Genomic DNA, 23589 nt, shown 5'->3' with positions numbered 1-23589 from the left:
TGTCTTGGCACACGCTCCTCTGCTTGTCCACGTGTGGCACTGTCCAAATTCTTTCCTTGTTTGTGCCAATTTCGTACATACTTGACCCGATAAAATCTAATTCCAACATATCATGTCTCTAAAATAGTACCGGGTTCATAAAAATTCCATAGTTATGGCGAAGTTAGAGCGAGGTTTGGACTTGGAAGATGTATGTGGCAGTTGAGCCCATGAGGAGCTATGGGAGAGTAGCGGTAAAGTTCGCTTTTTTAGTGAAGCGATTGTGACTTGGCTAAAAAATCGAGCCAATATGATGATTGTTGAAAATATGTCTCCAATTTGAGCCCGAAAAGAAAACTTTCCTAATTCAAATTGGTTTCCTAGTCGGAGTAGGTTTTCTATTGTGGAACCTCCTCTTGTTTATATGAAAGAAGTGTTGTTCTTCATTGTAAAGAGCATTTGATGTGTGACTTTTTTGTGAATTACACCCCGAGAGCTTTTAGAATTGAAACCAATTAAATCTTGTGGTAAGATTTATGAATTCATTTGTGAGATTGAGATATTACTTTGTAAGGAATTGTGAGGTTAAGCACTATGCATGTGATTGAATGAAATTGGGGGTTAGAAAATACTAAGAGTGTTTGAGTGTGGCTATAATTGTTGTATTGCTTGATCTATGATAGAATTCTTTGTTGCTCCCCCCATAGACGTAGGCCATACTGACCAAACCACATAAATTTTATGTCCGATCTTTTTTTTTTTTATTTCATCTATTTAATTGTTCGATCGCTTACTTCCATAACAATATTTATAAAACCCTACAATTACAAGTATGGAGCTCGAGGGTCACCTGAATGTATATTTATGGGACATACTGATTGTGTCGTAGGCAAATTTTAACATACCATCTTGCCCATTGTTTGGAAAGGAGAGAATCATTTTCCGCTAAAATTGTCGTATATAAAGATCTGAGGCTCCAGGTAAAACCAGCTACGATCTTCTTGTCTGAATCGCGAGCTTTCAACTATGTACAATGCTATCTTTAATCCACATGTGCAACCTAGTGTTCTACCATCCCAACAAGAAAGCATGTATCTCTGCCCAGCACGAGACCGTGTAAAGAACTCCCGACCTTGTTCCCTTCCACTTCAGAGAGCCCCCATCAGTGACTTCTTTCTGCTTCCTGACCGTGGCCGCGAAAAGCGGGGCGAAAGTCACTCCAAATCGGCTCCCCACCCTCCTCAAGCTTTCGCTCGACCCTATCACTATCCCTATATCCGCTTCGATTAGGCATAGTATGTCTCCCATGCAGTCGCCCACGTAGACGGTCAACTTGTTTCGCTCATCGGCGTCGTTCTTCAATATGTGGTTGTATATTTGAAGCTTCTCGATGGGGGACTCGACCTTCAGAACCATTTCTCCGGTACTCAGCCGCTCCTCATTGAATATCAACTCGTTCGCATGGACATTTGAATGATCGAAACCCACTGCTTCCCATCAAAATAAGAAGATCAGATAGATGCATATTCCATATTCTTCAAGTGGCAAAACATTGACATGAACTTTAACAGAAACACCAAAGATGCAGCTGTGGATCAGTGGAAATGTGTATCAGGTTCAGTAAGATGAAACCACATCCTTTTAATGTCCAAAGTCCATGCTTGGGAACATCTGCATGCTTATCGGAGTAAACCCTAACCTATACATGGTCCTCATTCACGTGTTTATTGTTTCTGTTTTGTCTCCACTGCACAAGGGAAACATTTGTGAGTTACCCTACGTATTAAGGGACATTTGCAGTTAGTCTCTGCGTCTTTCCTACATTGCGTCAGGAACAATCGTCAGAATGCTTTTGAATAACTCAAGATAAAAGAAGCAGAATAGAGCCACAAACCACTGCAGCACATGCACGAAACATCAAAAGCCAGAAGAATCATCACTAATTCACATGATTCATTGAAGGTTGTTAAGAAGCACCATTTGACATGTAAAAGTTTTGAGGATCGCACCTGACGAAAGAGATGACCGAATGAGATCGCCGCACCAGCAGTATGATAGCATGTGAACGTTAACAACCACATTAATCTGAGTGAGTTTCTGATAGAAACCGATACAACCATCCTGAAGAATGAGGTTTTTGCCAGCTTTTATTATATCTTCAAGTTTCAGTCCTCTAAGAACCCCAGATTTTATAACTCTGGAATTTGCCTTTTTCTCGAAATCTGCCACTTGCTCAAGCGCTTGAACCAGCGAGCTATGATTAAATTCCACTGAAGGAGATAGGAAAATCAAAATCAGATGCCACTGGACAAAAATAGGCGAACACCCTCCTATTTAACAGACTCTTCAGCACTCATCACATGGTGTTGAGTATCAGAGAATCTAGCATTGAAGTTGTGGAGTTAAAGTTTGAGAGCTTTATCCAATTTATAGCCTGATTACCTTTTTCAGGTGGAATAATGCTTTCGATGCATTCTTCATAATCTTGTGTGTACTGCTTGGAGATGTCCTTCCACATATTTCGCAATTCACTCAATGACATCCGAGCAAGAGGACTCTCAGATGGACTATGCTCAGATCCGGATGGACTACAATCAGATTTCGGAGCGGTTCCTAGGGTCATCTCAGCCAAAGTTGCTGATGAATCATGAACTGTGCAAGTCAGATCAAAATTAGAAAGAAACATTAGCCGATCTTCTGCAGTACTAAGTCCCTTTATCACAGGAACTACTGTGGGCTGAGCAAATGGTTGAGAATTGAATAAGTCTATTTCAAGTATCATTGCTTGATGATACAAGTTGTAAAGAACATCGATCCCATCTCCTGTCAAGGTGACAGACAGTTTCTCCAGCAACTCTTCAGTTTTCACAGCCAATTCCTGAATCAAGGAAAAGGATGAACGAGCTCTTCGCATCGCCAATTTCAGCTTTTTGCTGATTATGTTTTCACTTCCAGCAAATAATAACTGGATTGAAACTGACGTCGAAAATAAAATGAGACCAACCTGGTGACTATCACATGTATACAATTTGATCCACTTCTTATAAGGGTGACTATCTTCCCTAAGACCTGGCAACATCTGGAGCTCCGCAGCCAAAAAAGGGTATAGTTGAACGCAAGGTGTTAGAGCACCAATAGTGTAAATTGCAGCGATCGTCTTCTCAAACGGAGTTGTCAGTTCAAGGACACATTTTGCTCCATCAACTTTACCAGAAGCTGCAGCCAGTAGAAATTCAGTACAATTCGCCGTTCCGGGATCGGGTGTGGCGTCATTGGTAACGTCCAAACCCCATTCCTGTCCATGAAGAGTGCTACGTTATGAGTTCACCGATACAGCACTAGAGGGAAACGATGACAGAAAGCCTAAACATGGCCATGACACCAGGAGTGGTAATGAGAATTCAATGGCTTAGACATATGTCTGTAATGAGGAAACTGCAAAGAGAGTTTGACAGTTATTTCGGACTAAAATGAAGCACAGAGGAGAAGAACTCAAGAATGACGATCACACTAAGCGCATTAAGTTTGCAATCGAATCGACGCTGGAACACAACTCGAGTTTCACAAAGCCTCCATCATGAGTTGTTCAAAGATAACCTTGGTGATGCGGCGTTCCCGCTTTCGTGTGTAAATAATCTGCTCATTGGATCACCTCCCTAACACTATTACACGAACAACAGGAACTTTATTCTGCTATCAACCATGTCAACACAAATATTCTTTAGCCGTGCAAAGAAAACCGAAGAAATCATGAAGAAGATCTTCACTCTACCGTGACGTTAAATCAGCAACTTTGCTTATTTTTCAATCCTTGTTCTTTAAAGGGTAATTTCTTTCAATCTGCTTTATGCATGCAAAGAGAAAAAAAACAAGCATGGCCTCCCTCTTTCTTGTCCTTGACAAACGGAAGGGCCTCGTTCTTACCTGCAGGAATGATTCATGCTTTGTCATCTCCATCAAAACGATCTTTCTTAACTCCAGCAATTCGCGTTCTGCGTGTTCATCGTCCGTATTGTTCGCTGCGGATTCATACCTGACAAATGTTGGGAGATGAGACAAATATCAAAATAGAAACTAATCTTCAACTACGAGACCAACAACATAACCAAGACAAAGAATCCGCAACCCAACAATGGACAGAGAAAGAAAGAAGACGATGGAGGACTAGGAGCACTTACGCTTGAGCGAACGCTTTGAGAAAGTTCTTGCCCTGGGTGATGAAATGCTGGAACGTGTCGAGGCTCAAGTTCCCGGCGGCCAGTGCAATGGCGAAGGGAGTGAACTTGATGAAGATCACCTCCCTGTTGGAGTGGATGCGGAGCTGCCGAGCAAGGTTGAGGTCGTTCTCGAGCAGCCTTTTCGCCATCGAAGGTGTTCTTGGTGAAGATGACGTGGAAGAAGGAGAGCCAGACGCCATGGGAGAGCGAGACGCCATCGGAGGACGAGACGCCATTCGAGATTGCAGTGAACAAAGGCGAGCGTGGTAAGTCAAAAACAGGGAAGAGAGCGCCAAAATGAGTTGACAGTTGCCAGTTGGGGGTTTGTCAAAACAGAAAGAGATCCTCTGGTGCAACCGTCGCAACGTTCAGTATCTTTTTTTTTTTTTTTTTAAAGATGATATATGTTAAAATTCATTTATTTCGCGAAAATTAAATGATTTAAAAAATATTTTTCTAATATCGATCGCTTGAAATAATTCGCCGATGGAAAGTATTTCTACTATCGTCAATAATTCATGCAAGTAAATTTACAACTCACACCTATTCAGGGAATATTCTAATAATGCAAATTATTATATACTTATTAATGCCTAAGTATACCGGCCCACATGGAATGCCATTCCTACATGTATAGGTCATATATAATTATATCACTATAAATTGTCAAAAGGTTTATGATTAAACTGTCAAATAATGAAGCGGCACAATTAATGGATTTAGGACTGAATTGGTTGCCATTCAATATTGCAAAGCACGAAAAAGCACTGCACCAAACTGACTTAGAATCTAAGAGCAACGATTTCGACACCAATTTGACCAAACTTTCTATCCATCTTCTAACTCCTCCTTCAATCGTATAATTTCCAAGCATGACCACTTCATGAATCAACATCATCGTATTGCTGAAAGACAATCAATTGAATAAGAGGAGTCCTAAAGATATAAAGTCCGTTGAGAAAATAATGAGTATGTGAGATGAGATGTTACCCAAAAGCTGATCCGTGGTATAAAGACTTGTGTCGACCACTACGGGTGCCCGTGACGAACGAGGATGGGGCAGAGGCATCACACATCGAGAAGAGTGGCCGACGGACTTTTGCAGATCCGCGACGACAAAAACAGAGACTTGTTGTGACGCAGCTCCGGCGAAAGGTGGTGGCGCGTGGGCTGAATATCACACTATCACAATGAATCGAACACAAAGTGAAACCGCACCCGATCAAACAGAAGAAAGCGACGCTCGACTTAGCCTGTCGGTTGGAGTTGAGATCCACTAAGCGAGATGGGCGCGAGACGTCGAGGCGATGACGACGATCAGCGGGTTCAGACCGAAGTGAACTGCGAGATTCCGCAGCAACAGGGTCGTGACTATCATCACCAAGGCCGTGGCGGTATGGTTGATGCACGGAGTCCACGTACTTTCTAATCTTATTCTTGTCTACGTATGCTCATATTTCCTCTTTTGTATTGTAGAAGGGGAAACACGAATATATGGGATGGTCCGAGAATAATAAAGAAATCCACCGATCTCTCAAATCTAAGTACTTTCTTATTTATTCCAAATAGCTGCGCGCGTAAGAGTATCTTGAAGATTATGCCAATTGCTTTTATTCGCCATGTGAACCGTAATTTTGTTTTTCTAATAGCCTAATTGCTTCTCAAGTTTGATCGAGAAATCAATCTTTCCTAATCTGCTTCCCATATGCGAATTTCAGTTATTGAGGCATTCAATAAGCTTGGCCGAAAATCACACTTTCGCGGGCTTTCGTCCAGATAATTAGATTAAGCTCAGAGCTTCCCTGTTTAAGTCCATGAGCTCCAGTTCGATACAATTTACTTGAGTTTCATTGAAATGGTCCTAGTATCTATATGCAAATGCAAGCTAACAATTTTTTGTTTCAGGGGTCGGGGTTGATTCGTAATTTTCTATTCAATGGATACTGAAAAAATTACCAAAACAGTTCTAAACCTATTATAATTGTGACAATTCAGTCTAAACCATTATTTTGACAATTGAGTCCTAAAACTTTTGCATTTGTACCAATTAAGTCTATCTAGTCAATTTTTATATGCCAGAGCTAATGTGAATTTTTTTAATAATACTTTAATTTGTTTTATTTTTTTTAATTGCCCAAATCTGGATGAGGCGGCCTCACCCACGACCCTCGCCCGGTGACTCGCGAGCTCCAATGAACCTCGCTGGCCACAAACAGAAAGCAAAGAAGGAATGAGAAATTAATAAATAAAAATAAAAAATTAATTAAAAGTTTTGAAATATTAAAATATTATTAAAAAAATTTCATGCCGGCGTCGGCAGGTCAAAATTGGCCGGATGAACTGAATTGATATAAATGCAAAAGGTTTAAGACTGAATTAGCACAATTACAATAGGTTTATGACTTTTTGGTAATTATCCCGATAGATACCTAAATGGCTTGTCGAAATTGATGGGTCAATAATTTCGGATAAGAAAGTAAAGGGTTGTAAAAAGTAAAAACATTGAAATGCAAGTATGGCAAACCAAAGGTTGCAAGAAAGGTGAAGTGTTGGGAATGTAAATTTGCCGGAAAATTAAGGAGGAATATGAATATGCAATTCTGTGATTAATTGTGCGAGAGAGTTTACAATGATTACAGCGTGGGCTTTTAGATTATCCAAGTAGTTACAAATCTGTTAGATTGTTGGTGTAATTATCTGGCAATCATGCGCTTGAGTCGATCCACTACTTTCGTCTTCTGATTGACGTGTTGACGAACCTCTGTTTGTTCACTAATTACATTGCCTTGACGCTTAGCCATATATCTGGTTGAACTCGTCGTCGATGACTTTGTCGAACAATCTTCTTCCAGTTGTCGACTCGTGAAGGCTCTCGTTCATATTTTCTGTACTATTCTCACCATCTTGTCGTGTCGACATCTTGCACTATCAAAGAGTCTTATAGCTCGCCAAGAGTTCTGTTCATTGATAGCCTCTAGTTTGAGCGAACTTTGCTCTCGCCGATGGGCTTTTTTCCAAATTATGCAAAAAAAAACAAAAATATTTATCAAATTAGGTATAAAAAAAAATATTTACCGATTTAGAATCCGCTCGGCATCTAAAGTGCTGAGCGCCTTTCTCGTTCGGCACTAAGACTGCCGAGCGAGAAAGGACTCGCTCCGCCCAACAGAGCAATAATCCGATTGGGCGGTACAGAGAAGGGGATCCTATGATTGACACGTTGGGAGAACCAAGCGGAAAGTTTGACTATTACGTGAGTTATGGCCCTCCACCAGCTTACCCTCAAGGAAAGAACGGGTGGAAAAAGCGATTCGACAACAACGCCCAATCAGATTATTATGCTTCAGTCGGGCCTCGATACCATAAGACTCTTAAAATCCCCAGCGACCCCTTGGAGGGATCCCGATATGAGGCGATAGAGCTTCAAAAGGAAAAAGGGGTCATGACCCGCACCAGAAAAAGGAGGCTGCAAGGGAAAGGAAGAGCTCACATATTACAACGACGGGTTACACTGCTTAACCCCGAGCCGGTGACCACGGCTCTAGGTCGTCCTAGACCTCGAAGAGCGAGAAATTTGGTCCGGAGACGCAAACCCGAGGAGGTGCCACCAACTAAGGGTGGTTGCGGACAAATTGAATTCAAGAGCTCCCCCAAACCAAAATCTCAATTCGGAGATCGCACAAGCAAGTTAGTATCGCCTCTAAGCTCTTGTATGGTCCAAGTTAAGTTGCCTAATGAGTTTCGATCGGAGCCGCCCTTGACTAGTCACAATGAGGAAGCAATAGTACAAGAAAAGGAGAGTGCTCGGTTACGCTTCGATGACGAAGAAATCATATAGTTCAAGAAACCACTGGAGAAGATCTCGAATCATTTGAAGTCGCTCAATATAAATGCCAAGATTAATGGGCGACCAATAATGAAGGTGTTGGTAGATGGAGGTTCAACATTAAATCTCATCACATATCGTTTCTTCAAGAAAATAGGAAGGAACGATGATGAGATTATCCCATCGAACATCCAGTTGTCCGATTTCACCGGCGAGATCATTAAAGTAAAAGGCATGTATGTGGCAAACTTGACCGTCAGATTTAAAACATCGAGGACATCTTTTTGCATCGTGGATGCTGACAGGTCATATAATCTACTTCTAGGGAGAGACTGGATACACGAAAACAAGTGTGTCCCATCAACATTGCACCAAATGCTAGCATTTTGGAATGGTGATAAGGTAGAATATGTAAGGGCTAACTCGCAAACTTGTGTGACTTGGATTCGTATATTTGGGCGAGATAAGGTCATAACGGATGATCGCCTTCGCATATTTGAACCTCCCGAGGTTGACCCAAGAAATATCGCATTCTGCCGTTTCGACAAGGGAAATACCGAGTAGATCCCAAGGAAGGAACCGGCGGAGTCACCCACCCGGTTGGTCGATGGGAGCCAAGTTATTAGTAGAAGCCTTCGTTAGGGGGCATTCGGCCTACAAGGCCGAACAAGCTAGACAATCAGACGAGATGATAGAGGGAATTCGGGAGTTCGACAATTCTCCAATGGAGGAAGACGCAAAGGCGGTTCAAGCTCAAGACCCGTTAGAAAAGGTAAACCTCGGATATGATGCTTGTCCACAACCAACTTACATCGATAAATTGCTTGATCAGCGGTTTAAAGATCAGTTGGTGAGGCTATTAAGGGAATATAATGATTGTTTCGCTTGAAAATACCATGAAATGCCTAGCCTGAATAGAAAGGTGGTTGAGCATCGACTACCAATCAAAATGGGGTTTCGACCACACTAACATGCTCCGAGAAGGTTTGCTCCGGAAGTGGTCCTCAAAATTAAGGAGGAAATTGAGCGTCTCCTTTCTGCTGGCTTTATAAGGACGGCAAGGTATGTCGAATGGCTGTCTAATATCGTGCCAATCAAAAAGAAAAATGGTAAGCTCGGAGTATGCATTGACTTTCATGATCTCAATGCGGCTACACCGAAGGACGAGTATCAAATGCTAAGGCCGATGTGCTGATTGACTCGGCTTCCAATAATGAGATTATGTCTCTTATGGATGGACACTCTAGATACAATCGGATCTTCATAGCAGCTGAAGACGTCCACAAGACAGCTTTCGGGTGTCCTGGGGCTATCGGTACTTTCGAGTGGATCGTCATGCCGTTTGGACTAAAGAATGCTAGTGCCACTTATCAAAGGGCAATGAACTTTATTTCCCATGACATGATTGGAAGGTTCATGGAGGTCTACATTAACGATGTCATCCTTAAGATAGATCATGTAAGTCATTTAAACCAATTAGAATAGGCTTTTGTTAGAATGCGCAAGTTCAAATTAAAAATGAATCTTTTGAAATGTGTTTTTGGGATAAGGGCTGGTAATTTCCTAGGCTTTCTGGTTCATTAGAAAGGTATAGAAATAGACAAGAACAAAGTTGAAGTTATTTTAGAATTGCCGCCCCCCATGAATAAGAAGCAGCTACGGATGTTAATTGAAAAATTGAATTTCCTGCGACGTTTTATAGGCGACTTGTCAAGAAAGATCGAAGTCTTTTCTTCGCTACTCAGATTGAAGAATGAACAAGAGTTCGTATGGGAGGAGAAACATCATGTGGCTTTCGACAAGTTAAAAAAATACCGGATCAAGCTACCAGTGTTGATACCACCAAAGGCAGGAAGTCCATTGAAGTTATATTTATCCGCAGGTGATACAACGATAGGGAGTATGCTGGCCCAAGAAAATGAAGAGGGTAAAGAACAGGTCATTTATTACCCGAGTAGGATACTTAATGATGCTGAGACAAGATACACGCCCATCGAAAAGTTGTGCTTATCATTGTACTTCGCTTGTATGAAATTACGACATTACATGTTGCCAACCACGGTATATGTAATTTGCAAAACAGATGTAATTAAGTACATGTTGTCCGGGCCAATCATAAGAGGCCGGATTGCAAAATGGGCGTTTACTCTAATAAAAATCGATTTAATTTACATGCCGCTCAAAGCAGTAAAAGGGCAGGCGATATCCGATTTTATCACGAAGTACCCGTAAGCTTGAAAATAGAAGATGACGAAAATTATCTTCATATCGCACCATGGATTATGATCATCCGGAGCGGGGATTATGATCATATCCCCTCGTCAACAAAAAACGAAGCTCATGTTTAGATTGGACTTCGAATGCTTAAATAACCAAGCTGAATACGAGGCTTTGATTGTGGGGTTGAATATTTTGATTGACATGAGGATCGGGTCGGCGAGAATCAAAGGAGACTCACGGTTGGTTATAAAGAAACTCAATGGAGAATACCAATGTCTCAGCAAAAATATCATTCTACATCATGATTTGGCGAAGGGATTGCAGTCGAACTTTCCGGAATATGAATTGATCCATGTCAAAAGAAGCAAGAATTGGAAAGCTAACGAATTGGCTCGGATGGCGTCCGGGTACAAGATATCGAAAGAACTTGCAAACCACATAATCACCCGGACAAAGGTATTACCTTCGATAGAGGGTCGGGTGATGATGGTTCAAAGCAAACCAATCGAGGGCTAAGAAGTCTAGGATAGTCAACTGGGATGGAGGACCCCCATTGTGAACTACCCGAGGAACCTAAGCCCTCGAAGTAAGGATTTCAAGAGACAAGCCATGAGGTACCTTTTGACGAAGAGGAAGACGAAGGCTTCATGATGGCTTTGAAAAGATGTGCTCTGAGTTTGCAAGGGCCAAAGTATGAGTGAAGACTCACCACTGGAAAACCATGCTATTTATAGGCAAAGATCAAGAGCAGTTGCCCCCACGATGCCACGTATCTGCCCACGACCCTCCGATGGTCAAGGCAATAAAGTTAATGGACGATTATCGAGTTACGAGGAGGAGGAGTGCATCGTGAAAAGTGGAAAGATGCAAATGACCATAATGACGTGGGTGACGGTTCCCTAGCTAATCGTTACCATCATCGAAGCGTCGCAACTATTCCATTTGAAAAGAAGTACTCGAAACGGTGTCTATCATTAAATGCTGCGAGGGAAAAAGAGATCTTTCGAGATAGCGTCATGATGGGCTACGCGGATTTGACAATAAGACAAAGAATGCTCGTTGAAGACAAACCCAAACAATGGGGCAATGAAGTCGACAAGGGTCACATTAAAAGCCATAGGCGATGAATTATAATACATATTGCTGGATGTTTAAAACAAACCTATGAAGCTTCATATCATTGTTACGATTGGCATCAATAATGGCTTCTCTCTAGAAATTGGCCTGTAGAAGATCAAGCTTCAGAGAATTGCAAAGAATCTTTTACTTGTGGGTTGCCATTAACCGAGCGGATAAGGTCCGCAGAGGAATATGTCCGTCGTTTTCCGCAGTATCAAGAATATCTTGAGAGCACGCGAGTTCTTCGGTAGCAAAAAGAGCATCTTTATCTAGCTTGATGATGACCTTCAGATCTTTTTGTCGCGCCCTGTATGATCTCGAAGTCGAGCTAAATGTAAAGAAAAGCTCATTAACAATGGGCTCAAGGACTCGACATTGAAAAGCATACGGCAAATGAGCCAAGAAAGTGAGGAGAGCCTTAATTTCATCTTCCACGACCATGTCGTTGCATATGCTGGCATATTCTCTTCCCAGCAAGTCATGAAGTCGCAGCCACTTAGCACGGATGAGATGATAGTCATTGGAGGACCGAGTCGACGATCCATGTGAAACACTTACCATGTTAGTATGGGCCACCCAGGGAGTATCCAGGGCACTTTCGGAATTGCCATCCGAAGCCATCGAATCACCTGTATTGAAAATGAGTTAGTCAATGCTTAAGTCGAATATAGCCAACAAAGCAAGGGAACAAGTACCTTCATCAGCTGAGGACTCCATATTCACATACGACATAGGTGACACAACACATTTCGTAAAAGGGTGTAACAAACCCAATGGAGCCCAATGAACTTTCAAGAGGACATCGTCGGCGTGCTCAGAGAATAGAGCAAGACGATAATCAGCCCACCATTTGTCAAAAAGTAGGGAACTACATGGATGACCGAAAAAAATGATGAAGTGAGCACGTTCGAGGATGGCATGCGCAATATCAATGTGACAAACTATGTCTACTTTCATTTCCCGATGATCGGAGATAGGAAAGTTCATCGAATACACCACGGGCATTGGAATGCCTTGGGTAAGCCCAAATTGGCGAGCACGGTAGTGAGGATTATAGACTTCAAAGCCCGACGAGAATGTGCCACCGCCGGACAAGTTCAATGACAGATCGGATGGGGTCAAGATGCTCATCCAAAACAGATGAACATTAGGATTGTCACTTGATGGATTATGGACTCCTTCATTGACAGCCAGCCGGAAGAACTCAAAGTCGGTGAGAGATAGCAATATATTGAGAAAGCAGTCGAAAGAAGGGAAGCTATCGGGTAATGGGCAAAGTATTCGATTGAACAACTCCAGCTCGGAATCGTTGATAATAGTCAACTCAAGCATTGTAGTTTGACGGAGCAGAGTCGTGCCTTCTTGAAACAACTGGGGAAAGTAGATTCGCAACCACCCATGCAAGATCCACAAGTGGACCGAAAAGACATGGAGGTGCTCCCCGGTCAAAGAAGTTTGTGCAGCCGATAAGCCACGATATAGTGAAGTTAAAGCCATACGACCTAGCCCTACGTTGATCCCACGAGCAATCGTACATGCTAAATATAGAAACTCTGAAGATATTTGCAAGGTGGGGAGACAGAAGATGTGTCGACTTAACCAGCATAAAAGGAAGGCTAGATGCTCTTTTGGAGAAATGGGTCCCGAAAGCCTAGCATGGTGATTTACAAATTCATCATAAGGAAGGTCTAGATGCCGACAAGTGTTGAAAGGAGGTTGAGTATCCGCTAGTTGATTATTGCACTCAAGGAAGGGAGAAAGGCCAGCAATAGACCAAACGTCGAGCAAGGTAATAGTCACCGGACCGGTGGGAAGAAAGAAACAATTAGACGAGGGTGACCAAAACCAACACGAGCTACCGACAAGGCCATATTCCAAAGGATCGACGGACATTCCACGTAACCGCAACGCTCTACCAATCCGAGCTTGATCCCATATGTCGGAAAATTCTCCCTCAACCTGATGTACCAACGAAAGAATCGGTCATCAAAGGATGGGTAAGAATCAAATCGGTGATTGCACGTTAACCAGGGGGCAGCACAGATGGTTGATTGTTCGATGGGAAAGACCTCTTCATAATGACGAGGGAAACACTCTACTAGCATCAAAGGAGGGGACAAACGATTGAGATGTGGACCGAGGACAATGTGGCCATTATCAGGTTGGTAATCCATGAAAGACAAAGATAATTCACCCTTATCCTCACAGCATGAAAGATCATCGAAACGAGATAAATAAGAAGCTGCATGGACTCCTACAAAATTTGGATGATGGCCTGCCATGATGAGATGTCACTGGATAATCAAAAATGGTCATTATATATATATATATTGGAAACGTTAAGGAAACCGACTCATGCTAGTAAGCCAGCATCGTGAACATGGGGAGATCGTGGGAGTATTGGCGCGAAAAAACAGTTTCATTGGGATCTTTCAGAATACATGGCTTTTTGTACATCCATAAGCAAGTTACGAAAAAGATCCTCAAACTTATGGTTCCGAACCAAACAAGCACTCCTAGTTCGATAATGTTCTGCTTCTTGTTGCACGATCTTGGAAAGATTAGCTTACCTTTTCTCTTCCAAAGAGGTCATTGACGCCTTCAATCGGTCCTCGACATTAGATCAGCGGAGAAGTTTGACGGACTTTTGGCGTCGAATCTCCTCTATCTCCTTTTCAATTGCCATCTTCTGCTGCTCGAGGACGAGTTCTATTTCGTCCAGCTCGGTTATCTCATCAACAACAGATTGTAGAGATCGTCGTCTCTAGCTTACCACCTGCTCGGCCTCCAGTATCTCGACGTTCGACCCAAGAGATTGGTCTGCAAGGTTAGCAAGAGCTGTAACTTGATCCCAATGCAGTCGAAACTGGCGGAAGACGCTAGAGAAGTGCTCTTGGAAGAGTTTAAGCCGCGTGACCACGTCCGAGGGAAGCAGCACGCTAATCTCGTCTTTTACCAGTTCAGCAAACATAGATTTAATGCCCTAAAGCGTCGATGGATTATTGATAAATGAACCAACTCCGCAATGGGCAAGGTCCAAAGAACGAGATAATGCAACCTTCGGTTTGCTAAGGGCTGCCGATCCCACAGAGACGTCCCCCTGCCCTACACCATAGGGATCACCTTCCTCCAAAGGGTGAGTGGCGCCTACCAAGAATGATTGTAAATCTTCTTGGGGTATCGAGGAGGTGGATGCCGTCGGAGTGTCTTGAGCAGCACCAATATCCGGAGCGTCACCAGCCACTAATTGAAAGATAACCGGGGCTGAGGAAGAAGCAGGAGGATCTTCACGGCTTAGCGTTGGGTCGCCTAATGATGACGCCCGGTAAGCAATAAGGGTTGGAGAAGGCTCGCCACAAGTCACTAATGGCGACGGAGCAAGGATTGTAGGCGATCCTGCGGAAACAGGTAGGTCATCGATGGATAAAATGTCATCCAACCTTTCGATGACCAGCGTATTCTTGTAAAGGGAAGACGCGGCCCGAGAAGCCTGGGCGATTGGAGATTTCGTCGAAGGTTTGTGACATTTTGCTGTAGACCGAGGAGCCCTCTTCTGCTACTTGAGCGAGGCGATCGTCTCACCGACTATTCTGCCATCATCATCCGAACCTTCATCCGACGGATAGAAAATAGGTAAGTCGATTTCCCTAGGTTCATCGAGCTCTGAAGAATAGATAAGCTTACCGGCAGAGGGAGTTGCCATTGGTTTGGGATCAACGAATCGGAGAGCCTTGGCGGCACCCTTTTTGTCGGCTTTCTTTGGTAGGGAGCTGGGAAGTTTTATCCCGCCATCCTTCAGAAGCAATGAGATCGCGTCTTCATAAGGGCTCTCGAAGGCAAATGACAACCACCGGTTTGTGAACCCCGGCGTGACCCTAAGGCTAGATCGAAGAATTCCCGGAATGTCCCTAGAGAAACGCTGGTGAATCAAGTTGGTAACCCGAGTGCAACAGGCGAAAGGCGCATCGACTTTAAGATTGTAGGGTTTCCTAGCCATCCAAGGAAAGTCTACAGAATATGGAGTGGGCATAGGAATAGCTTGTCGAAGACCAAACTGCCTAGCGCAGTATTGAGGGAAGTAAGGTTCGAAACTAGGATAGAATCTACCTTTAGAGCAAATCCATATGGGCAAATCAACAGGGGACAGAATACAGGTCCAGAACTCGCGAAAGCTATACGATTTAGACGATCCGGAATCAAAAATGGAATCAAAGTTGGCAGAAGAATAAGGGAACATGTCTACCATCGCCACATCGAATGATAAAATTTGTTGGAGGTAAAAATACAAAGATGAAATGCCAGCGGGAATCTGTAATTGGGCAGCCATAAGCAATCGTACGCCGAAGGAAAAAAGTGGCCCACTTCCCCGATGACGGGGTATACTCTCGAACAAGAAAGGGAAATAGAACGCCGCCCAAGCTTGCAAAATCCAAAGCGAACCAGATAGTACGCCTTCATCCTTAGACATCATCGACAAGGAAGCAAGGGTAATGCTACGGTACAGGATTGCTAAAACCAAGGGCCCAAGAGCAATGTTTCTCCCCCATGCTAGATTGGAAGCCAAGATAGTGTAGTTTTTGGAAACCTTGAGTGTTGGACTAAAGAACACGTACTTTGATAACCAAAAGAGGAGGAAAGTCATCCGCTCGATAAGAGTTACCGGGCCGGAAGTTTTACAGAAGGCGTCCAAGAACTTCCCATAAGCAAGAGCATCCTCGGAGATAGGGCAATCGTCGAAGCCGTCAAGGTCAACAGTAGGGGTTCCATGAGAAGTAAGGCCAGCTATCGCGAACTTATCCAAAAGGGTGACCGACATAGGGCCCCACAGGAAGAAGAAGCGGTTGGTCGATGCCAACCAGAAACTCACAATAGAACCTAGTAGTCCTCTATTCAAATCTTGTGCTAACATGCTAACCTCAAGGGCTGTTGTTATTTCCGAAGCTGCCCAAGAAGAAACGGTTGGTGGGTCATTCCGCGGGCGTTGAAACCAGGAGTAGAACTTGTCATCATACGAGGGAAAGCTTCTAAATCGAGGAGATGGGGACGACCATATATCCCTCGGAGGCATAGCCTGAATGGGAAGCTTCTCATTTTTCCTCGTTGGAAAACAAGGCTGAAGAAATGTTGGGGTGCGGTTGTGATCTCGAAGACTATAGCCCAAAATAAATCCAGCGTGCTCTCCGGCGGTGTTCAGCAACTTGAGAAAGCAATTGTTAGCATCTTCACTATTGATTAGATTGTCAAAGCGACCAACAAGCTGCCCGGGCGTGAGTTCGAAGGTTTGAGTCGCCATGAAAAGAATTGAAACAAAGCCCCAAAGGGTTTAGGGTTTTGGAAAGCGGGAAGACGACGACGGAGGACTTTTTACACAAGTGGAAAAGAGGTCCGAATCAAAAGCCTAGATGATGTGGGAAAACAAATAGGACGGGAAATCCGAAACGACCGCGCTTTGGGAATAGAGATGGAAAAGGAGTAATCATGAGGATGCAGCCGATTACGCTCGAATCGAAGGATATCTTTTAAAATAGATAAATCTTCGATTAATCCTCTTTTAAAAAGGGGGCATAATGTTGACACCTAGAATCCCCTAGGGTGTCACGTGACAGGTACGTGAGGAAGGTATGATTATCTATAGCTAGGCGTGCCGGAATCGGGCTCTGATGGATCAAGAGGGTGCCACGCGTCAGAAGCTGCAATTCCCAAAAGTAGAGGGAAAAGACGCGCGAAGAAACCACGATCAAAGCGGTTACGCGAAATGGCGGTAATCCCAAAAGGTGGAGAGGAAGTGGCACGCGAATCCGGGAACCGTCGATGAAAACCGTCGAAGAACGGGAGACCGTGCGGGAGTAGAGGATCGAGGCGAGTTACTAGGAAACTCCCTATAAATATCGCGGGTCATTCAACGAGAAAAGACCCCCGAACAACTCAACAAACAAGCCTTAACTCTTTTACCTAGCTTTTACCTAGTTTCTAGTTTAACTGTAGTTTTCATATTCCCATCATCGATTCAATTCCGGTGAGGGTCATACCGAGAGCTAGGTGTCGTTGATTAAATTCCGGCGTCGGCTCATTAAGTCCAAGATCGTCGATTCAATTCCAGTGTTGTACTCGTCACTCATCTTGTCCAATATCGTCGATTAAATTCCAGTATTGTGTTCTACATCCACCGTCCAAAGTCGTCGATTAGATCCTGGCATTGTGTCCTACAATTTGGTTTGGCATCGTCGATTAAACTCTGGAGTCGTACCTTGAATCTTGGTGCGTCGAAGTTGGTCTCATTGTCGAACAAGTGGGCTGACGGATTGCCAAGAGTTTGTATCATGCCCTCCGTCTCAATATAAATATCTTTCGCATTTGACACTCTTTGTCCAAAACTAACCCGGAACTCCTTATTGGAAAACGAACGGATTAAGTTCGATAAAAGATTCCCGCGTGGATAATCCTTTTGAGCCTCAACCTTATTTGGGCCAAAGTCCAAGAACTCGTTTGGGTTTAGTCGAAGGATTTTAAACGCGTAATGCATAGATACGGACATAGAGCTTTGAACGATCGGCGAAAACGAATGCTACTAGCCAATTGGCCCTCCGAAGTGTTAGTGTGCTTTCTCTTTTTTCTTGTTTTTTTATTTGAGCCAGAGTGTGCTTTCTCTTTAAACAACGTACATTCTCTATAAATGTAATGTTCCTTTTGTCATTGTAATTGTTTTTTGTAACCGACGTAGGGGGTTTGACTTAGATTACCCATTTAAACTAAGGTATGCTCCTATAGAAAACTTTCACCCACCAAGACAGTTATCACATAATTTAATGTGCATAATAACGTTGATGTAATTTAAATATCAATATTTTATTAATGTGGGATCATAATTAATTAATTATATCACTTTTACCCGATTTTACTACGATTTACAAAGAGTGTTAACGATCTATATGTACCCCCTCCATATTGAGACACCAAAGATAGGACTATGCAGAGATAAGAGTATCCAAACTCATATATTAGCCAACGATATGCAACAGATGATTCTCCGCACGAGTTTGACGACTGTCATCAACTTCTCCCAAGATTAATTTAACACTGAATAGAGAGGAATCCAATAATTGTTCTTTGGGGCTAATTTAGTGACAGGCAACCCCGTACACCAAGCAAGATGGATAAAACCTCCAAAAGGCAATGTCATATAAGATAACATTAATTAAGTAAGACAGAGCCCTAGAAATATATGCCTCGAAATTTGTGATATCTTGGATTAACTCATAAAAGATATTGTCCGCTTTGACTAGTCTCATACCAAATCTTATGATTTTGTGCATATAGGCCGGCACTTTCCGAAGTAGTCAACCATCCCGATATTGTTCTAATTTGAGTATGCTTAACTTTGAAGTTTCAAAGAGTCAACCATCCTGATATTGCTCTAATTTGAGTATGCTTAACTTTGAAGTTTCAAAGCTAAATATTTATGTTACGTCAAAAGGCGCCCTCATGAGTTTCCACAAAAAAAAAAAATGCGACTCCATGAGTTAATTTCAATTTTCACGTATGTATTGCAAAATCGTTGCCTCATGTTCGGTGCATAGTTCAGTTCATTCTTGCCCCATTCGCCATCCTAAAATCCTGCTAGGAGCCGTTCCTTGTTCATGCCCTTTCTGGCTCCGACGACCACAACCCGCTCTCGTCAAACCGGCTTATTATAGAATCTTTCCTTGCTGAGCATCAAGCACGATTGAGGGAGAAGGAGAACCACCGTGATGTATATCGTTAGCTGGAATCATGGGACGGGAGCCACGACCACCTTTTATTGTGAGCCAATCCTCTCGTAATTGGTCGAGATAGACGGGTTCACGTTAGTCACGAGCAGAGCACGGGCTTCGTCATCTTAAGCGCGAGGTGTAATTTAGTACATAAACAATGAGGTAGGGAGACGTATGTATGTCTCGCTTTTGACAAGCTCTTAATTAAGACAAGTGTGGAGCGCACGGGGCCACCATGAAAATACCAATATTCCATTTGTCGGAAAAGTGAAGTATATGCTCAACAATAAACTAAATTTTTCTTAAGAAGTAATTAACATTGATTTTATCTGATCTATAATACGTTTCATCCTTACTTTGGCACTGTTTTCTTTCTTTCTTTCTTTTTTCCAATACTTAGGCTCCGTTTGCTTCGCAGAAAATGAAACTTTTCTAGAAACTATTTTTCAAAAAATCATTTTTCAAGAAAATACTAATATTTATCATTATTTGGCCAAATGAATAGGAGAATATTTTCCCAATTTTCCTCGAGGAACTTACCATTCGAATTTTCAATTATTTTCAATCTTTCTTTTCTCTTTTTTTTCTCTTTTTTTTTTCTTGCTCACCGGCGACCGACAATGGCTGAAAGAAAAGAAAAATAAAATAAAATAAAAACATGACTTGATCAAGTAAAATCAACCACCATCTTGTTGTCTGATTTCGAGTATTCAACTATGTACATGTGTGTTCTATCTTCTAATGTTTGTTTGCGCCCAGCGAAACAATAGTGTCCTACCACCCCAACAAGAAAGCATGTATCTCTGTCCAGCTCGAGGCCGTGTAAAGAATTCCCGACCTCGCTCCCTTCCAGTCCAGAGAGCCCCCGTTAGTGAGTTCTTCCTGCTTCTCGACCGTGGCCGCGAAAAGTGAGACGAAAGTCACTCCGAACTGGCTCGCCACCCTCCTCAACCTTACGCTCGACCCTATCACTATCCCTATATCAGCTTCGAGCAGGCACAGTATGTCTCCGACGCAGTAGCCCACGTAGACGGTTAACTTGTTTGGCTTGTCCGCGTCCTTCTCCAAGATGTGGTTGTACATTTGGAGCTTGTCGATGGGGGACTCGACCTTCCGAACCATTTTTCCGGTGCTCAGAAGCTCCTCATTGAATATCAACTCGTTCGAGTGGACATTTGAGGGATCGAAACCCACTGCTCCCCATCAAAATAAGAGAATCAGGTAGATATATATTCCCTATTCTTCAAGTGGCAAAACGTTTACATGAACCTTATCAGAAACACCAAAAAGATGCAGCCGTGGATTAAAAGGAAATGCTTGGGAACATCTACATGCCTCCCATTCACATAATTCCCTTAGGGGGCATTTGCAGTTACTATCTCTGCTTCTTTCCTACATTGCATCAGGATTAAATCGCTCGACCCGCAAGACTGAAGCGAGGGCCTTTAGGTGCTCTCTAGGAGAGGATGCTTAAACTCAGGAGAAACGAAGCAGAATAGAGCCACAAACCTTGGTAGCACTTGCACCAAAGCATCAAAAGCCAGAAGAATCATCACTAACCCACATGAGTCATTGAAGATTGTTAAGAAGTGCCATCTTTGATAAGTTGGGTTTTACATGTCGAATGGTGCGAGGGGAATGAAATTAGAGGAAATCAGAATGTCACTTGAATGTAAAAGTTTTGAGGAACGCACCTGACGAAAGAGATGACCGAATGAGAACACCGCACCAGCAGTACGATAGAATGTGAACGTTAGCATCCACATTAATCTGAGTGAGTTTCTGATAGAAACTAATACAACCATCCTGAAGAAGGAGGCTTTTACCAGCTCTTATTATGTCTTCAAGTTTCAGACCTCTAAGAGCCCCAGACTCGATAACTCTGGAGTTCGCTCTTTTCTCGAACTCTGCCACTTGCTCAAGCGCTTGAACCAGCGAACTATGATTAAATTCCACTACAGGAGGTAGGAAAATCAAAATAATCGAACACTGTTCAGCACTCATCTCATGGTGTTGAGTTTCAGAGCATAATCCAATTCACAGCGTGCTTACCTCTTTCAGCTGGAATAATGCTTTCGATGCATTCTTCACATTCTTGTGCGTACTGGTTGCAGATTTCCACCCACGTATTTCGCAGGTCACCCCATGACATCCGAGCAAGAGGACTCGCAGATGAACTACGATGAGAATTCGCAGCAGTTACTAGGGCCATGTTTGCCAAAATTGTTGATGAATCATGAACTGTGCAAGTCAGATCAAAATCAGAAAGAACCATCAACCGATCTTCTGCAGAGTTAAGTCCCTTTGTCACAGGAACTACTGTGGGCTGAGCAAATGGTAGAGAATTGAAGAAGTTTATTCCAAGTAACATCGTCCGTTGATACAGTTCGGAAAGCACATCCATCTCATCTTCCGTCAAGTTGACAGACAGTATATCCAGCAACTCATCAGTTTTCACGACCAACTCCTGAATCACAGAAAAGAATGAATGAACTCTTAGTACCGACAATTTCTGCTTTATGCTGATTATGTTTTCACTTCCTTAGTATAAGCAAAGAATAACTGGATTGAAACTGATGCTGAAAATCAAATGAGACCAACCTGGTGACTTTCAGATGTATACATTTTGATCCAGTTCCGATAAGGGTGACTATCTGCCCTAAAACTTGGCAACATCCGGAGCTCCGCCGCCAAAAAAGGGCATAGTTGAACGCTAGGTGTTAGGGCGCCAAGCGTGAAAATTGCAGCAATTGTCTTCTCAAGCGGAGTTTTCAGATTGACGACACCTTTCCCCAGTAAAAATTCAGTGCAATTCGCCGTTGCAGGATCGGGTGTGGCGTCTTTGGTAACGTCCAAACCCCATTCCTGTCCATGAAAAGAGCTACATCATGAGTTCACCGATAGAGCACTTGCCGGGAATCAATGACAGAAAGCCTAAACATTGCCATGACACAACGAGTTGTAGTAATGAGAACTCAATGGCTTAGACATGAGGTAACTGACAAGAAGTTTGGCAGTTATTCTGACTGGCATGAACATTGATAAAACCACTGAAGCACAGAAAAGAGAAGAACTTTCATTGCACAGAGGTTTTCTTCGTCAAATTCATCAAACTATTAACAGTGAACAGTTCGAGTTTCACAAAGCTTCCAGCATGAGTTGTTCCGGGAGAATCTTGGTGATGCAGCGTGCTGCTTTCATTGGAACACCTCCTTAATACCATTACGGTAACGACAGGCATTTCTCTCTGCTATCAACCATGATAACGCAAGAATTTTCTTTAGCCGTGCAAAGAAAACCGAAGAAATCATGAAGAAGATCTTCGCTCTACCGTGATGTTAAATCAGAAATCTTGCTTATTTTTAACCAGAAATTTCTTTCAATCTGATTGATGCATTCAAAGAGAATAAAACAAGCATGGCCTCACTCTCCCGTCGTTGACAAACAGAATGGCCTCGCTCTTACCTGCAGGAATGAATCATGCATTACCATTTCCTCCAAAACGATAATTCTTAACTTGCACAATTTGATCATAGCAATGTTGTTATATCGTGGATTGTCCGTACGGTTCCCTGCGGATTCGTACCTGACAAATGTTGGGATATGAGACAAATATCAAAAATAGAAACTAATCGTCACTTATAATTCCATGCCATCCAAATTTCAGATGTCTAAAGCAAGAATCAGTGACGTTCACTTTGAATTTCTCCAAAAGCCAATACCGATCTTCAATTCCTACGACCATCGACACCTCCGGAGCCCAGATTCTTCGAACAAACAATGAACAGAATAAGAAAGAAGACTACCCACAAGAGGGCTCGCATTGGGATAGAATCGAAAGTGTCGTGACACGACTTCTTGAGATCGTAATACGTGGACTCATCTTCAACTAGGACAATCAACACAACCAAGACGAAGAATCCGCCAGCTAACAATGGACAGAGGAAGAAAGAAGGCGGTAGAGGACTAGGAGGACATACGCATCTGCCTGCGCTTTGAGAAAGTTCTTGCCCTGAGAGATGAAATGGCGGAACGAGTCGAGGCTCAAGTTCCCGGCGGCCAGAGCGATGACGAAGGGAGTGAACTTGATGAAGACCGCCTCCACGCTGGAGTGGACGCGGAGCCCCTGAGCGAGGTTACGGTCGTCCTCGAGCAGAGTTTCGATCAACCAAGGTGTTTCTGGTGAAAACGTGGGAGAAGAAGTGCGAGACGCCATGGGAGAGAGATGATACGCCGTTGGAGAAGGAGACGCCATTGGAGATCGCAGTGAAGCAACAGTAAAGTGAGAGTGGAAGGCAAAACAGTGAAGAGAGCGCCAAAATGAAAGATATGTGAGTTAGTTGACAGTTTTCAGTTCGGAGTTTGTATTAACAGAAAACGGTTTTCTGGTGCAACTTTTCTAATTTTCCTTTTTGCCCTTCAGATTACTCATTTATTTTAGGGAAAATTTCATTGAAGGGCCTCGAGTCCCCTCACT

The 23589-nt window shown here is 43.0% G+C and overlaps 1 protein-coding gene across 3 annotated transcripts; it reads right to left on the bottom strand.

Annotated features, from left to right (window-relative positions):
• Positions 1 to 967: 967 nt before the first annotated feature.
• Positions 968 to 23320, bottom strand: LOC115735033 (bifunctional TH2 protein, mitochondrial-like). 3 transcript variants are annotated; one of them, XM_048271929.1, is made up of 6 exons: positions 23093 to 23320; positions 22578 to 22698; positions 21714 to 21977; positions 2422 to 2857; positions 1989 to 2249; positions 968 to 1466 (listed from the first exon to the last, which is right to left on the bottom strand). In XM_048271929.1, exons 2-6 carry the CDS (start codon positions 22644 to 22646, stop codon positions 1048 to 1050), a joined length of 1449 nt encoding a protein of 482 aa, XP_048127886.1. In that variant the 5' UTR covers positions 22647 to 22698; positions 23093 to 23320; the 3' UTR covers positions 968 to 1047. The 3 variants fall into 3 exon arrangements, with proteins under 3 accessions (XP_048127886.1, XP_048127887.1, XP_048127885.1); XM_048271930.1 differs by lacking the exons at positions 21714 to 21977; positions 22578 to 22698 and adding exons at positions 2984 to 3274; positions 3904 to 4012; XM_048271928.1 differs by lacking the exons at positions 21714 to 21977; positions 22578 to 22698; positions 23093 to 23320 and adding exons at positions 2984 to 3274; positions 3904 to 4012; positions 4158 to 4476.
• Between the last annotated feature and the right edge of the window lie 269 nt (positions 23321 to 23589).

This window comes from Rhodamnia argentea, chromosome 10, assembly GCF_020921035.1.
Source record: "Rhodamnia argentea isolate NSW1041297 chromosome 10, ASM2092103v1, whole genome shotgun sequence".
In the NCBI taxonomy this organism is placed as follows: domain Eukaryota; kingdom Viridiplantae; phylum Streptophyta; class Magnoliopsida; order Myrtales; family Myrtaceae; genus Rhodamnia; species Rhodamnia argentea.
This window is presented reverse-complemented; position numbering and strand designations above follow the sequence as displayed.

Bases quoted from the DNA above. Each gene is read 5' to 3' on its own strand.
- LOC115735033 (XM_048271928.1), bottom strand. From the start codon at position 4,432: ATGGCGTCTCGTCCTCCGATGGCGTCTCGCTCTCCCATGGCGTCTGGC. The intron at 2,858-2,983 runs GTTGGTCTCATT...TCCTTGATTCAG, and splicing joins ATACATGTGATAGTCACCAG to GAATTGGCTGTGAAAACTGA. The intron at 2,250-2,421 runs GTAATCAGGCTA...TATCTCCTTCAG, and splicing joins CATTATTCCACCTGAAAAAG to TGGAATTTAATCATAGCTCG.